Source organism: Sapajus apella, unplaced genomic scaffold (genome assembly GCF_009761245.1).
Source record: "Sapajus apella isolate SASKATOON/1434 unplaced genomic scaffold, GSC_monkey_1.0 scaffold26, whole genome shotgun sequence".
NCBI lineage: Eukaryota > Metazoa > Chordata > Mammalia > Primates > Cebidae > Sapajus > Sapajus apella.
Genome location: NW_022436966.1, coordinates 17,589,210 through 17,604,483, shown reverse-complemented (window position 1 = coordinate 17,604,483; position 15,274 = coordinate 17,589,210). Strand labels below are relative to the sequence as shown.

The window sequence follows — 15,274 nt, the reverse complement described above, 5'->3', positions numbered from 1 at the left end:
TGTCTCAAAAAAAAAAAAAAAAAAAAAAAAGAAAATCATAATTTTATATTGCAGTTTAAGTTTTTCAGTTGTAGTTTCCCTGTCATATAAAGTCTCAAGTAAATTGCCTGTTAGTTTTAATATTTATCTCATCCTTCTTTAAAAACAGAAATCATAGCAGATAAGTAAGAGATCCTACCCTTTTCACATTTGTCTTCTGAAGTATTGGTCAAAAGTGGTGCCGTGAGAACATGCATACAATGGTTGTAGAAAAAATTTAGAAATTCACTTTTTTCAGTTTTCTGAAACAGAATTTTTAAAGGAATAGTGTTACTTTTGTAAATAAAAACATCTTCAAGAATTAGCAGTACATACCTTTTCCAGAACCAAAACAAAACAAAAAGAATTAGCAGTACAGATCACATATAAGCAGGTACTTTAAGATACTGTGAAAAAAATCAAGGACTTAGTTATATACTGTAAGAACCAAAAATTAACTATATTCACTTTAATCTTGTATCTGTGGAACTGAAAATTAAATCTACTACATATTACATGACAAGTAAAAATGAGTACAAAATAAAGATCAGATAGCATCACAAAATGTTTTTCTGAAGAAAATTACTCAAAAAATTTTTAAAGATGCCTGTGATATGAATATGAAATGCAATGAAGAAACAATCTATTGTACAACACATTACTAACAATTTCTTATACTTGCAAACTGCTAAGAGAGTAGATTTTAAGTTTTCTCAAGAAAAATAAATACTTGAGGTAAAACACACACAAAATAAACAACATGTAAGTCAGAACAGCATGCACCATAATCACTATTGATTCATTTGTCTCTTTGCACAGTGTACTGAGTTTTTCCCAAGAATGTAACAAGGAAAGAAAATTCTCTCAATTTTAAAAATAACAACATTCAAATGTGGGAAAAAGGCACATTTGAACCTGTTTTGGAGGAATAAAAATTCTTAGAAAGCAAAAGAACCAATTAAGCCCATGTGATAGCAACTTAACTACTTAAAATTTGTAACCCCAGATTTCACCAACTTTATGCAAATTTGAAAAACCACTGAATCACTTTATCAAGCCATTAGATGAAGAGACAAAATTTAAATCAATTTTTAACATTTTAAAAGTTTATAATTTGGAAAATAATGTCTTTGAATTTTGTCACTTTTTTACACAATTGGGCATACAAACTTGTAATGATTTAAAAACAATGTACATATTATCTAAATATGAGGAAATCTTATAAAGAAAAATATTCCTCCATATTGAGAGAATGACTATTAATATTCTGGAGTGTCTAATCCTTAAGTATTAAGGAATTAATCCTTAAATCTTTTAAAATGTCTTATGCAATTGAGATCATTCAGTATATTTAAATTTTTCCTTTGTGATAAAAACCACATAAAACTTACTATTTAAAAATTTATCATTTTTAAGTATACAGTTCAGTAGTGTTACGTATATTCACAATGTTGTGTATTAAAGAAATTAACACATCATAGAGGTCAAGGGCCATAAATGGTATTCCTAACATTTTACTAAGATTTTATGATTACAATTTTGTATTTTACCACAAATAAATTGCTACAAGAATACCACTGCTACTTAAATACCAACTAGACAAACACTTAAAATACCTGTTTCTCAAAATTTTATTAAAAAGCCACCTAAAACTGAATAGGCCGAAACACTTTTATCTCAGAGTAATTTCTTACATTAGTTGTGGCCAGCATGTTCTCTGGATCAATTAAAGTTCGAAGAAGTCCCATTAACTGAACAGCACCTCCTAGCTCAGGATCAGTATCACAGATCATTTGTTCAATTACCACATTAATAAGAAGAATATCCTGGTAACAAAACAAAACATGTTTCCATTAGTCCTGGTTTAGATCTAAGACAAAAACACCAACTGAAAGAGCAAAAAGAGAATCATATTGAGAAAAAGCAAAGAATGAAAAAGCTTATTTAAACTTTTATTTCTAATGCTTTTGAAAGTTCTATAAACATACTACATACTAGAGTGAAAAAAAACCCCACTCCAAAAAGAAAAAGAAAAAAGAAAAAAACAAAAACAGAGAATGCTGCAGCTTATAGAGAATGAAAAACAAAATTCTTTAGCAGTAATTCTTGTTCAGTGGAGGTTCTAATAGATTCTCATTTTGGTTTTCAGACTTCGGCATAAATTTAGAGGTTGACTAAACAAGCAAGATCACGGGAACTTAAGACGTAAATTATGTCAGCCTCTAACTAGAAAATCCTTCCTAGCCAAAAAAAAAAAAAAAAAAAAAAATTGACCAAAAATAACCCAGTACACAACTCTTCATGCAACTGAACACCATGTTATATAACAATCTAATATTAAATAGATTTGTTGTTACATAAATAACATGCTCTTGTGTTTTATTTATTTATTTACTTATTGAGACGGAGTCTCATTCTGTTGCCCAGGCTGGAGTGCGGCGGCACAACCTGGGCTCACTGCAACCTCATTGCAAACGAGTCTCCTGCCTCAGCCTCTAGAGTAGCTGGGATTACAGGCGTGAGCCACCATGCCTGGCTAATTTTTGTATTTTTAGTAGAGACTGTCCTGATTCCAAGCTGGCATCCCTATTTTCTGATTAGAAAAGATAAAGAAAATTGTTTGTTTCATTGATTCTAAAACAGATTTCTTACAAATTTTAACCTCTTAAAAATTAAGATACATTTTGTAATTGATGGCATTTGATAGTCACTATCATTGAAGTGGTAATCATGACAAAATTACATAACAATCTACTGACACTGTCTGGTAAGATCAAGAAGATATTAGCAACTGCAAATCTTAGGTTTGATGGATACAGTAAATAAGAGGAGAAAAGAAGAAATGGCAAGAGCAAAAATATTTGAATTGGTAGAATAAAAATAATTGGTGGATGTTGTAAAAACATTTCCAGTTTGCTTAATACAAACACAAGAATTTAATAAACAGTCCGTTAACTGGCTGGGTGCGGTGGCTCATGCCTGTAATCTCAACATTTTGGGAGGCCAAGGCAGACGGATTACCTGAGGTCAGGAGTTCTAGATCAGCCTGGCCAACATGGCAAAATCTTGTTTCTACTAAAACTACAAAAAATTAGCTTGGTGTGGTAGCCGACACCTGTAATCCCAGCAACTTGGAAGGCTGAGGCAGGGAGAACTGCTTGAACCCAGGAGGCGGAGGTTGCAGTGAGCCGAGGTCACATCACTGCACTCCAGCCTAGGTGACAGAGCGGGATTCCGTCTCAAAAAATAAAAATAAAAAAATAAAAATAATTTAAAAAGCCACTAACATAATTTGCTTTTAAGCAACTTAAATGAATGCTTCTAAGTACATGTGTGTGTATGTAAGTAATACAGTTGGCCCTCTGTATCTGTAGGTTCCATATTCACGGATTAAACCAAGTGAGAATGAAAAATACTTGGGAAAGGAAAAAAAAAAAAAGAGGATGGTTGTATTCACACTAAAACGTACAGATTTTTTTCTTTTATTATTCTTATTCTCTAAACAGTATTATTCTCTAAACAATACAGTATAACAACTATTTATGGTATTTGCATTATATCAGGTATTATAATGTAAAGTAAAACAGAAGATTTGCATAGGTTATATGCAAATTCGATGCCATTTTATATAAAGCACTTGAGCATAATTGGAATTTGGTATCCTTGTGTCCCAGTGGAAGGGGAAGGTGGTTTCCTGGAACCCATCCCTCACAGAAACTGAGGGATGAGTATATACAGCATATACATACCCACACACACACATATATACATATATATAAACCAATACTTCTTTCAACTCATTCTGATATATTTGAAGAGTGAAATGTACGTAGCTCCTCAAGTTCTACAGAACATAATGCTCAAACTTCTTAAGTCTGTCGAATAACAAACAGCCTGGACAGAGAAAATGAAAGCTCAATCTTTTTCGATTTTTTTGAGTGTGGTCTTGCTATGTTACCCATGCTGGTTTTGAACTCCTGGGCTCAAGAGATCCTCCCACCTCATCCTGCAAAGTAGCTGGGATTACAGGCATGCACCGCTACCACTTCTGCACATTCATTTTATAAAGTTAGGGGGACCAGCACCACAACCCGCACATTCATTTTTAAAAGCTGGGGAGATTTCCTGATATGACATACTGAAGGAAATATTACTTCAATGCCATACCTGCCACAAAGAAGTAACTAGAACTAATTGTGAGGAAACAACAGACCAACCAAAGTTGTTGGATAATGGATCAGAAACTTTTTGTTTTTGTCTTGGTTAAAATGAACATTACTGAGACAAAGAATAAAATATGAATGAGTACCGTAGTCAGATATTAGTATTATAAAAATCTTAATATCATGATTTTGATAATTACACTGTGGTAGTGTAAGAGTTTTTAGTTAGTGGAAATTGAAGTAACTAGGGGTAAAGGGACATATTGTCATCATTCCTGTACCAATTCTCAATGGTTCAGAAGGAAAATAATACATGCCTATGTCTGCATGTGTATTTACACACATGCAAACACAGAATGATAAAACGAATGACAGATAAAATGTTAACATTTGGGGAATTTGTGTGAAGGGTATTTGAGAGTTCTTTTTATTATTATTATGACTTGGAGAAATTTTAAGAAACTTGGAGATTAATAAAAGGTGATTTGATACAAAATACTGAACAGTCAATCCATAGAGATTAGCTTATGTATTTCCTAACTTCTTTTTATGATAAATCTCAGATGCATAAAGAACTAGAGAGAATATAATAAATCCCATGTATCCATCACTCAGCTTCAATAACTATTAGCTCACAGCCAATCTTCTTTAATACACCAACTTAACTCTACCCTCCAGATTTATTTTGAAGCAAATTCAATATAAATATTTCAGCATAAATCTTTAAAATACAAGGATTCTTCTAAAGTAACATCATGTTATTATCATATCTAAAAAATTAACACAAAATTTCATTCTTTAAATGGGAAAAGTAACTGTATTACTTATCCAGTTGGGTTCTATAAGTTTTACTGAATGTTTCAAAGGCCATTAATATAAAAATATGTGCAATCTTTGGCATAACAAAAAGACAGCATTACTGCTAAATTGACCCTTTCTGCTTGGATAGAAACAATGACTATAGTAAAAAATGTTAATAATTCCATTTATCTTAATACATATTTGAATAATGTTGCCATGTTGCCAAAACCAAATCTACTCCATAACACCTTAACAGAAGGAAATGCCTGAATGCTGAGCATTTATTTTAAAAAGGCACCAAAACATCAACTACCACTGAATATACTGCTAAGTTATTTTCTGTTTCCTTCCTAAAAGTCACCACCAACCCAATATAGAATTCGGCATGTAGAAGACTTAATTGGGATTTTTTAAAAATTAAATTTCTCTTTTCTTGTGGACTAAATTATTTTGAGGCAACACAGTTTTAAAACTGTAAAATTGTTAGCTCTCAGAAAATTCAGGAAAATGAAACCCCTTGAAGGTTGTTATAAGAAAAAGAAACATTGAGAAAGGAGCTTCCATAGTGAAAAAAATCACTGCTTTTCTAAGTCTTAAGCATCAATTAAACAAGAAATACTTCTGATTAAAACAGGAATCAAAGCTTGAAAAGTTAAGAATTCTGAAAGTTAACAGTTTACTGAAGTCATGGTCTGAGATTGATTCATGGTAATTTTATGATAAACGCCTTTAATCACACACATCACTGAAGACGAAGCAATAGGAGTGTTAATTTCAAAGTTACCTTTTGTAAAGTGTGGCATTAAGATAGACTACTGAGATTATAAAATGATTAATAAAGTAGGCATTTTTCTTTAAAGTCAGAATTAGCATCATTTGATTTTTAAAATATATGTATATATTGAACACAAAATATTATTTCTCTACTGATTATACTATAGCATTAACTCAAGTTGATTCTAAAATAAAATCAGTTTAAAAAACCCTGAGAATAACTAACAAACATAGAAAGTATAAATCTACGGACAGATTACAAGGTTAAACACAAAACACACAAAACAACTGTAATTTATTCAATAGTAACCCATGCAAGCATCAAATTAAAATTGGGAATCAAAAACTTTCCTTAAGAAGAGGTCCAGGCATGATGGCTCATGCCTGTAATCCCAGCACTTTGGGAGGTTGAGGCAAGAGGATCACCTGAGGTCAGGAGTTTGAGATCACCCTGACCAACATGGTAAAACCTTGCCTCTACTAAAAATACACAATTAGGCGGGCATGGTGGCACACAGAAGTTGCAGTGAGTCGAGAAAAGTGAATCTTTGCCAAAAAAAAAAAAAAAAAAAAAAAAAAAAAGAAGGAAGACAATTATATTTTAATTACCTTCTACTTAAAATTAAGGCATTTTTAACATAAACAAAGGAATACTTTAAATTATAGCTATATTTTCATTTTGTCCTTAAAATAGCTTAGGGGGAAAGTTTAAATATATCAGTAGTGGAAAAACACAATATAGGTCTCATTATTAAACTTAAAATTTTTTTTTTTTAAATTTCCATAGTTGTTGGATAACAGGTGGTGTTTGGTTACATGTATAAGTTCTTTAGTGGCAAGTTTTGAGATTTTGGTGCACCCATCACCCAAGCAGTGTACTCTGTACCTATCTAGTCTTTTATCCCTCACCCCCTTCCCACCCTTTCCCCGAGTCCCCAAAGTCCACTGTGTTATTCTTATGCCTATGCATTCTCATAGCTTAGCTCCCACTTATGAGTGACAACATACAATGTTTGGTTTTCCATTCCTGAGTTACTTCACTTAGAAAAACAGTCTCTAATCTCATCCAGTCATTATTAAACTTTCATTCCTACTTAAAAGTTTTTTGAACAAATAAAAACAACTTTTTAGTTATCCCAGGTAAGCACCTGACCTGTAAATCTCCTAAGGCTTGAAATTACATTTCGTTAACACTTGAAATTTAAGACTAGTATTTACAAATCTGATTCTATTATAATCTATTTATCTCAATATTGGTTTGAATATCTGTTTTTTATAATCAATAAACAAAATAAAATACTACATATTCTAATTTAGCCAAAGTCACAATTAATCAGAAATCTATGACTCCCAAGAAAGATGAAGACTGTGTGATGGTTTTTGTCTCAATAGTTTGCGAACACTACTCTACAGATAATTCACATAGAACCCCACCATTATTACTTACGTCATCACTCTGCTGAGCTTCTTGCATTACAAACTCTCGGACCATAGATGGACTAAATTCTACTAGATAAGAAAATATATCTGTAGCAGCTGATCTGACTTGCAAATCATCCATGCCCTGATAAAAGAAAACTAAGTTACTTAGAGACTGTTAACAAAAGTTATTCTTGCATTTCCCTTTTCTTTTCCAAGTCCATATGCTAGCTCCCAACTTTTTGGATTAAGATGTTGTACTGCAATCAATATGTATAACCTCAGCAGCATTTTCTTCCTTCCTTTTTACAAATATTAAAACTTTTAGGCAATTTGATGTTTAGTTTCTGCTGATTTTTACCACAGCAAATAAATATTCAAAGAATTTAAATATAAGAATTGGCAAAGGATTATAAGGCAATGCTTTACAAATGCTATAAAAAATGTGGGAAGGGGATTTATTTAAATATAGGTAAAAATTTGAATAATGTCTGCTAGCTAAAACTTCAAAGTCTTCAAAGCCTTTTGTCCTGGATTTGCCAGGGTTACTCCTTAGTAACTGATTCTATATTCTGTCACTCACCTAATGGAGCATACTTTTGAAAACTCTTTTTGGGCACTTCCACCCTTTTCTACAACTTAGTTTTCTAAGGTAGTAATCCTAAATACCTTTCCCCTCTCACACATGAAAAGTACATGACTTATAAGTTACAAAATCTTAAGGTGATTCTGAAAACACTCCCTGACCAGTAGTTCTTAAAATGTGATCCAGGGAATCCTGGTGAGAGGGGTCTAACACCTAACACTTTTCAGGAGGTACACAAGATTAAAACTATTTCACAATAATAAACAATACTACTGAGGCTTTGTCATTTTTACTCTCATTCAATCACAAGTACAGGGGAGTTTTCCAGAGGCTGTGTGACATATGATATCACCATAAATTAAATGTAGAAGGTGCTATATGAATCTAGACACCTTCTATAAAGCAAGGTATCAGAGGGATTAGCAGGAAAAAAAAGTAAAACAAACGCTACTCTTTTCACTAAATTTTTTTGTTTTGGAAAAATTATTTTTTCATAAAATTTGTATTATTTTCAATCTCAAGGAAATGTGGTGAAAAAAGTTATTTATGTTAACATATAATGGATTATTTTTAAATCAATACTCTAAAAACTAGTTTTAATTTTCCACAAAGTAAATACCAATGGATAAAACTCATATAAAAAAAATTCTAAGAACCACGCCCTAACCCTGTGTTGCAGCATGAATCCCCTTGTTTCAGTCTGTCCTCACTCCACTCACTGATCTAAAAACAAAAGATATTTTACTGGTTTCAATGAAACACACTTAATATTTTTACAGAAAATGTAACAGTCTTGCAAAAACATGTGGGGTTTTTCTTTTTATTCACTTGAAGCCATACTATAAGCAAGTGATTACATACTGATACTACAAATTAAATAAATAAAAACTTGAAACTGAAGGTATTCTTGTAGTAATTCAATAACAGATAAAGTATAGAACTGAATATAGATTACTATAATATAGACTTTCCCATCCATAATATAAATCTATTATAATTTACTATTTCAAAAACATGAAAAGAAACAGTATAATTACCATTACAATTTCAAGAGCAGGAAGAATTCCCAATTTTGCCAAAGTTTTGAAAAATGCATCCCTGTTTTGAGGTTGTAATGTCTGAGAAAATGCACAAAATTCCTTGAAAAAATTAACCTGTAATGTTAGAAATTTTAGTGAGAAGTTGATAAACATAAACTTGGGGCACACTATAATAAGAATCCATCATAGTGTAGTATTTACCCTTCTGAAGGATCTCATCTTTTCAGAGTATCCTGGCTCCTCAAAACTACATTAAAAATGTATTAAAAACTAGCACTCCATTAAAAATAAATCTTGCATTACTGGGCACTATTAAGCAAAAAGAGAAATACACTAATAAAGAAAAATGTAACCTGGCTTTCTGAAAGACTCACCCTAAGCTGCTTTTTTTTTTTCTTTTTTCAGTGAATGGACGTGTTTGACAACACATCTTTCTAAGTGAATCTTATAAATATGTGATCAGAACATTTTTCTTACTCCATTGGGCCCTTATAGGTTAACAGAGATATCTGGCTATAAAAGGCAAATGAAAGCATGCATGCTTTAAGATGCTGGATTTGGCTATTGGCCTATTAGCATGCAAAAATACAAGATATACTTTTAATGTGGTGCTAGTTTTTAATATGTTTTTAAATGAAGGTTTTGAGAAGCCAGGATACTATGAAAAGATGACATCTGGTGGGGCACAGTGGCTCACATCTGTAATCCCATCACTTTGGTAGGCTGAGGCGGGCAGATCTCTTGAGTCCAGGAGTTAGCCTGCCCAACAGTGTGAAACCCTGTCTCAACTAAAAATACAAAAATTAGCTGGGCATGGTGGTGCATGCCTGTAATCACAGCTACTTGGCAGGCTGAGGCATGAGAATTGCTTGAACCCAGGAGGTGGAGGTTGCAGTGAGCTGAAATTGCATCACAGCATTCCAGTCTGGGCAACAGAGTAAGACTCTTTCTCAATAAGAACAAAGAAAAAAGATGAGATCTTTCAGAAGGTTAATACTGACCAATTAACTCTTTGAAGACATTCAGTGCAAAAATGCCAGGTAAGAAATTTGTTTTGAATTATGAACACGTATTTTCACAAAAACCATCCTATAAATCAAATCTAGCTGAGTTCCCAGTAATCTCTCAAAAACATAATATTGGATTAAGGACTGAAACATATATCAAAACTCCCCTAATCTAAAACACCAATATTACAATTAAGAAAACTAAGTAGGCTACTACTAAGTAACTACACCAAAGATGACTTTGAGGTTTTAATGAGCCATTTTTCATTATTTTGTGAAATCCCAAATAAATAAATAAAGATCTGAAACTGAAGATACTCTTGCAGTAATTCAGTATCAGATAGTTAAATTACAGAATTGAATATACATTACTGTAATGTGTACTTTTCCTTCCCTTCTCATTATAATGTTTGGAAAAAATGACAAACATCTGGCAAACAGCAATCACTAATCTCTTCCTCAAAATGGTTTATATTTCAAAGAAAGTGCTTATAATAAAAAGCAAACAAAAAATTTCCAAAGAACCAAATTACTTACATCACTTATTCAAAAAGCATTTTCCTTAACTCTTTTTTAAAAAGAAAAGCATCGCTATAATATGAATTTCTGCAACCATAAATATCTGAGTTTTGTACTTCTATTCTAAATAAGGCAGTGTTCTGATCTGGGGATTTATAAGGCATACAATGGTGGTGAGTGATACACCAGAACATCCTAAGATTTTTCTAAAATATACAAATTCTAGAAACAGACTAATTTTAGAAACTTTGAATAATCATTTTATAGTTCAATTCAAATACATACTTTTCATTTCTTACTAATCTAGAAAAAATTCCCTCAAGTGAGCAAATTCAAGATTAAAAGCTATGCATGCCAAAAGAAAAAGTGCTCTTTAACAGTTTGAATTTCATGAATAACTCACCAATTCACGCCGTTTATCATCATCTGTAGCCTCATCTGTTAATTGTGCAAAAACTTCAGACAAAAACTTCTCATCTTCCTGCATGAGGAAAATAATTACTATGACATATTAATAAAAGTATAAAGTTATTTATATGACTTACACAAATCATAAAATATAGCTGATGAGTAGCATTTTCATCATGAAACCTAACATTCTGGGGTATATGTGTGTGTTATTTGACTATACCATTCAATTGTTATAAATACATTAATTTCTAGTTTAAAAACCTCAACTACTCGTTGGAAAACAAAAATATTTGTTCTAGAGGTGTTACATGAAAACTCACTTAGATTCTCTAGCCGCCTTTCAGGGTCTACTTACTCTTAATTTAAACATAATTCAAACAAGTCTAAGGATCTTATTGTCAGTCCACAGCAGATTAGAAAAAGAAGAATTCTAAGACAAGGAACAACAAGGAAAACAGTAAAGAAGGCTGAATTCCAGCAACAGATAAAATTACAAAGCCATTTAAAATACAAGAATTCATAAAATACAATAACCTACAATCAACTGGTGCAGAGTCTTAGAAGTTCTTTTGGTCCCCAAAGATATAATTAAATGACAAAATACTGCAATAACTGCTTTTCATACTAATGACTGTGAGGTATTAAAAAGACACACAAGTGCTAATTACCCTAGGCATTGTTTAAAAGGACAAACAAAAATAGAGTCAAGCATGTATTTAAAAAAAATTAATTTATGCATCTAAAGTCTAGAAGGAATACATGTTAGAATGTTAACTGTGGTTATTGCTTGGTGATAGGTTATGAGTGATTTTCTTTTTTGGTTATCAATATTTTCTAATTTTCTACAATAAGCACAGGCTATTAAATTACAAAGGAAAAATGGGCATAAACATTAAAATTCACCTTAGAGAAGATTTCATCAAAATCTGCTAAAATGTTTGAAAAAAATGACAAACTTAAATTCAATCCCTTAAATCCTTTTCGAAATAAGGTGAAACATATATTTTCAAAAAATGAATAGAAACCACTAGGTACAATCAGAGAGTATAACATGCTCTTCCACTAAACATCAACTGGTGCTACTCAAAGAGACAAAACATTGGGAGATAAATCACTTCATTAGTCTCATCAGAATGGTGTTTCCTTTGGTATTTCACTGTGTCCTTTTGGACCTCATGCACTGCGGCCTGAACATCCATCTTTTGAGGTAGTTTATATGCATATGTAATCTTCTATTTAGCCCTCAAGTTACTTTTTCCATTTTTTTTTTTTTTTTTTTTTGAGTCTCACTCTTGCCCAGGCTGGAGTGCAGTGGTACAAACATGGCTCACTGTAGCCTTGACCTCCTGGGCTCAAGCAATCTTCCTGCCTCAGGCTCCCATGTAGCACGGACCACAGGCACATGCCACTACACCTGGCTATGTTTTTTTAATTTTTTGTAGAGGTGGCGTCTTACTTCGTTGTCCGAGCTGGTACCAAACTCCTGGCCTCAAGCAATCTTCCCACCTCAGCCTCCCAAAAGAGCTAGAATAACAGGCATGAGCCACTGTGCCCAGACTACATTTTTCCATATACTTTTAGTCTCAATATTTTAGGTTAGGGTGAGTAAGTATATATTTACCACCATTCACATCTTTTATAAATTTCTATTTTCTGAATCTGTTGTAGATTACATCTTCATCCTTGACTACCTGAAATTTTTAAATTTTTTTCAAAATATTTTCATAAGAAAAAAGTTCCAACACCTTGATAAATGCAATTTGCCACTTGAATTCTTCTTACATGATTCAGTACTTGTGAGCTGATTAAGAGAACTGCATAAAATACTACAGATAGAGGCAATCTCAATTATTACAGTCCCTTAAGAGAATGTGGATTCCTAGTACTTTTTCCTGATTTCCAGCATTACTCTTGATAATATTCATTAAGCTATAAAAGCACTCTGTTCCAATATATTTATGAAAGAAGCAAATAATCAATAACTTACAGTCTATCATATAGTTAAAACACTTACTCCAAAACCTCTGATTCTCCAAGTAATCAAACTAATCTCTTTTTCTTTTCTCTTTGGCTTTAACAGCTTTTGTTTTAATAAAACCTATATATTTAAGTCAAAATTTCTGTGGATGCTTTTCTGGATAACATAAAAAAACACTGTGGGGAAAAATAGAGGTTGCTTCTAAACAGTTTTGATTTGCAGTAATATAAACACAGGCCAAACAAGAAAAAACAGAACCCATTCATTTTTAGAAACACATAAACACAGAAATCTAGAATTATATCAGATTTTACAACATTATAGAGACTGTCAAGTCCAATTTTAAATTTCAAGAGACTGAAGTCCAAAAAGTGAGCTTTTCTGAGGGTAGCTAGTAACAGATGGATTTAGAATCCAGGTCTCTCAAATAATGAATGAGGTTTTTGTCACTCCTACTAAGTAAACCACAGGACAGTTCCTAAGTATTTCAAACTTATGAATCAAACCAAAGCAAAAGACACACACAGAAGCTGGAATGGGTCAAATCTAATAAAATAAAATTTAACATATTAAATCCTACACTTGAATCCAAAGAAAAATCTCTAAAAACTAAATGAAAAGTCTTATTACCCTAAACGGTTTTTTAAAGAGTATTTGAAGATTTTACATATTTAATTTGTAGCTGGGATGGGAAGTTAGAAATTTTTCTCTTTCAGTGCCAAAACCTTAATATTGGCCAAATGTGTTAAAAAGAGAACTAAACCACTGATCCTGGTAGGCTAATTTTAAGCTTAATTTTTATCTATGGAATAGTGGAAATATATGTAAATGTATTAAAATGCCAAAATTTGAGATTCCTGTCCTCTATCATTTCTATTAAGGGGAGAAATTAAAACTTTCTGTTCTGAAAAGAATTGTATTCTGTAGCTGTTTGTGCAGAAATAACCTCACTTTATTAGTTTTCAATAATTTAATTTCTGGCCAGGCGCAGTGGCTCATGCCTGTAATCCCAGCACTCTGGGAGGTCAAGGTGGACAGATCACCTGACAGGACAAGCCTTTGAGACAAGCCTGGCCAACATGGTGAAACTCTGGCTATATTAAAAATAAGAAAAAATAGCCAGGCGTGGTGGCTGACGCCTGTAATCCCAGCTCCCAGGGAGGCTGAGGCAGTAGAATCACTTGAACCCAGGAGGCGGAGGCTGCAGTGAGCTGAGATGGCGCCACTGCACTCCAGCCTGGGTGATAGAGCAAGACTCTGTCTCAAAATAATAATAATAATAATAATAATAATTTCTAAAACATTTTAAAAGTACATTGCTCAATTCTGGAAGAGGGAATTTTGGTCTGCAATTAGCTAGAAAATTCATATTAGCTAAAGTCTTATGTTGCTATCATGCTTAAGAGATTGTCAACATGTATTAGCCTACATACTAGGAGCCACTCACTATGCTAAATTCTTTCATGTAATTTCTCAGTTAATTAACCTAATTTAGGCTAGGATTTACAATAAGGACCTCTGTACCACCTCACTTTGGCCAAGTTAGATAAAATTCTTACATATTCACTTGCCTTCTACAACTCATACAGCAGCAAGTTAATGCTCATTTAAGAAACCACAGGTAAGTGTATTAGATAGCCAGAGAGGTGTCTAATAGCTACCCAAACATTTCTACATGGAAATCTCACAGTTAGACTTTAGGAAATAAGTGCTTAGAGGCCACTATAGGGCCAGGCGTGGCGGCTCATGCCTGCAATCCCAACATTTTGGAATGCTGGCCACCAGGATTGCTTGAGGCCAGTTAAGAACAGTTTGGGCAACACAGCAAAACCCCACCTCTACAAAAAATAAAATAAAACAGTGGCCACTGGCCACAATCTTCTCTCTTTTTCACAGGTTGTTCAAAACACAATTCATACCCAAAGGAAAAGAAAGCATTACATTAAAACGACACCTGAACTTGTATGTTGACTGCAGCACTATTCACAATAGCAAAGTCATGGAACCCACCTAAGTGTCTACCAACAGATGATTAGTCAAAGAAAATGCGGTGCATATATACAATGTGGAACACTATGAAATGTTAAAAAAGAATAAAATCACCAGGCATGGTGGCTCACACCTCTTAATCCCAGCACTTTGGGAGGCTGGGGCAGGCGGATCACGAGGTCAGGAGTTTGAGACCAGCCTGGCCAATACGCTGAAACCCTATCTCTACTAAAAATACAAAAATTAGCCAGGCATGGAGGTGTATGCCTGTCCCAGCTACTCAGAAGGCTGAGGCAGAAGAATCTCTTGACTTCAGGAGGCGGAGGTTGCAGTGAGCTGAGATTGTGCCACTGTACTCCAGCCTGAGCAACAGAGCGAGACTCCGTCTCAAAAGCAATAAAATAAAAAGAATGAAATCATGTGTTTTGTAGCAACATGAATGGAGCTGGAGGCCATTATCCTAAGTGAACACAGTGGCAGAAAATCAAGTACCACACGTTCTCACTTAGAAGTGGATACACATGGACATCAAGATGGAGATAACAGACACTGGGAACTCCAAAAAGGGG

General features: G+C 33.2%; 1 protein-coding gene across 6 annotated transcripts in view; it reads right to left on the bottom strand.

The window, feature by feature from the left end:
- PPP4R3B (protein phosphatase 4 regulatory subunit 3B) overlaps nt 1-15,274 on the bottom strand; it is a 70,643-nt gene that overhangs the window by 30,468 nt on the left and 24,901 nt on the right. For 3 of the 6 annotated variants that reach the window (XM_032292085.1, XM_032292086.1, XM_032292087.1), the window contains exons 5-9: nt 10,731-10,808; nt 8,799-8,915; nt 7,204-7,320; nt 1,713-1,844; nt 179-281 (exon numbers count right to left, since the gene is read on the bottom strand). In XM_032292085.1, coding sequence (XP_032147976.1) covers nt 179-281; nt 1,713-1,844; nt 7,204-7,320; nt 8,799-8,915; nt 10,731-10,808 — 547 coding nt within the window. The remainder of the gene's footprint in view (nt 1-178; nt 282-1,712; nt 1,845-7,203; nt 7,321-8,798; nt 8,916-10,730; nt 10,809-15,274) is intronic. The other 3 variants (XM_032292088.1, XM_032292091.1, XM_032292090.1) reach the window with 3 other exon arrangements.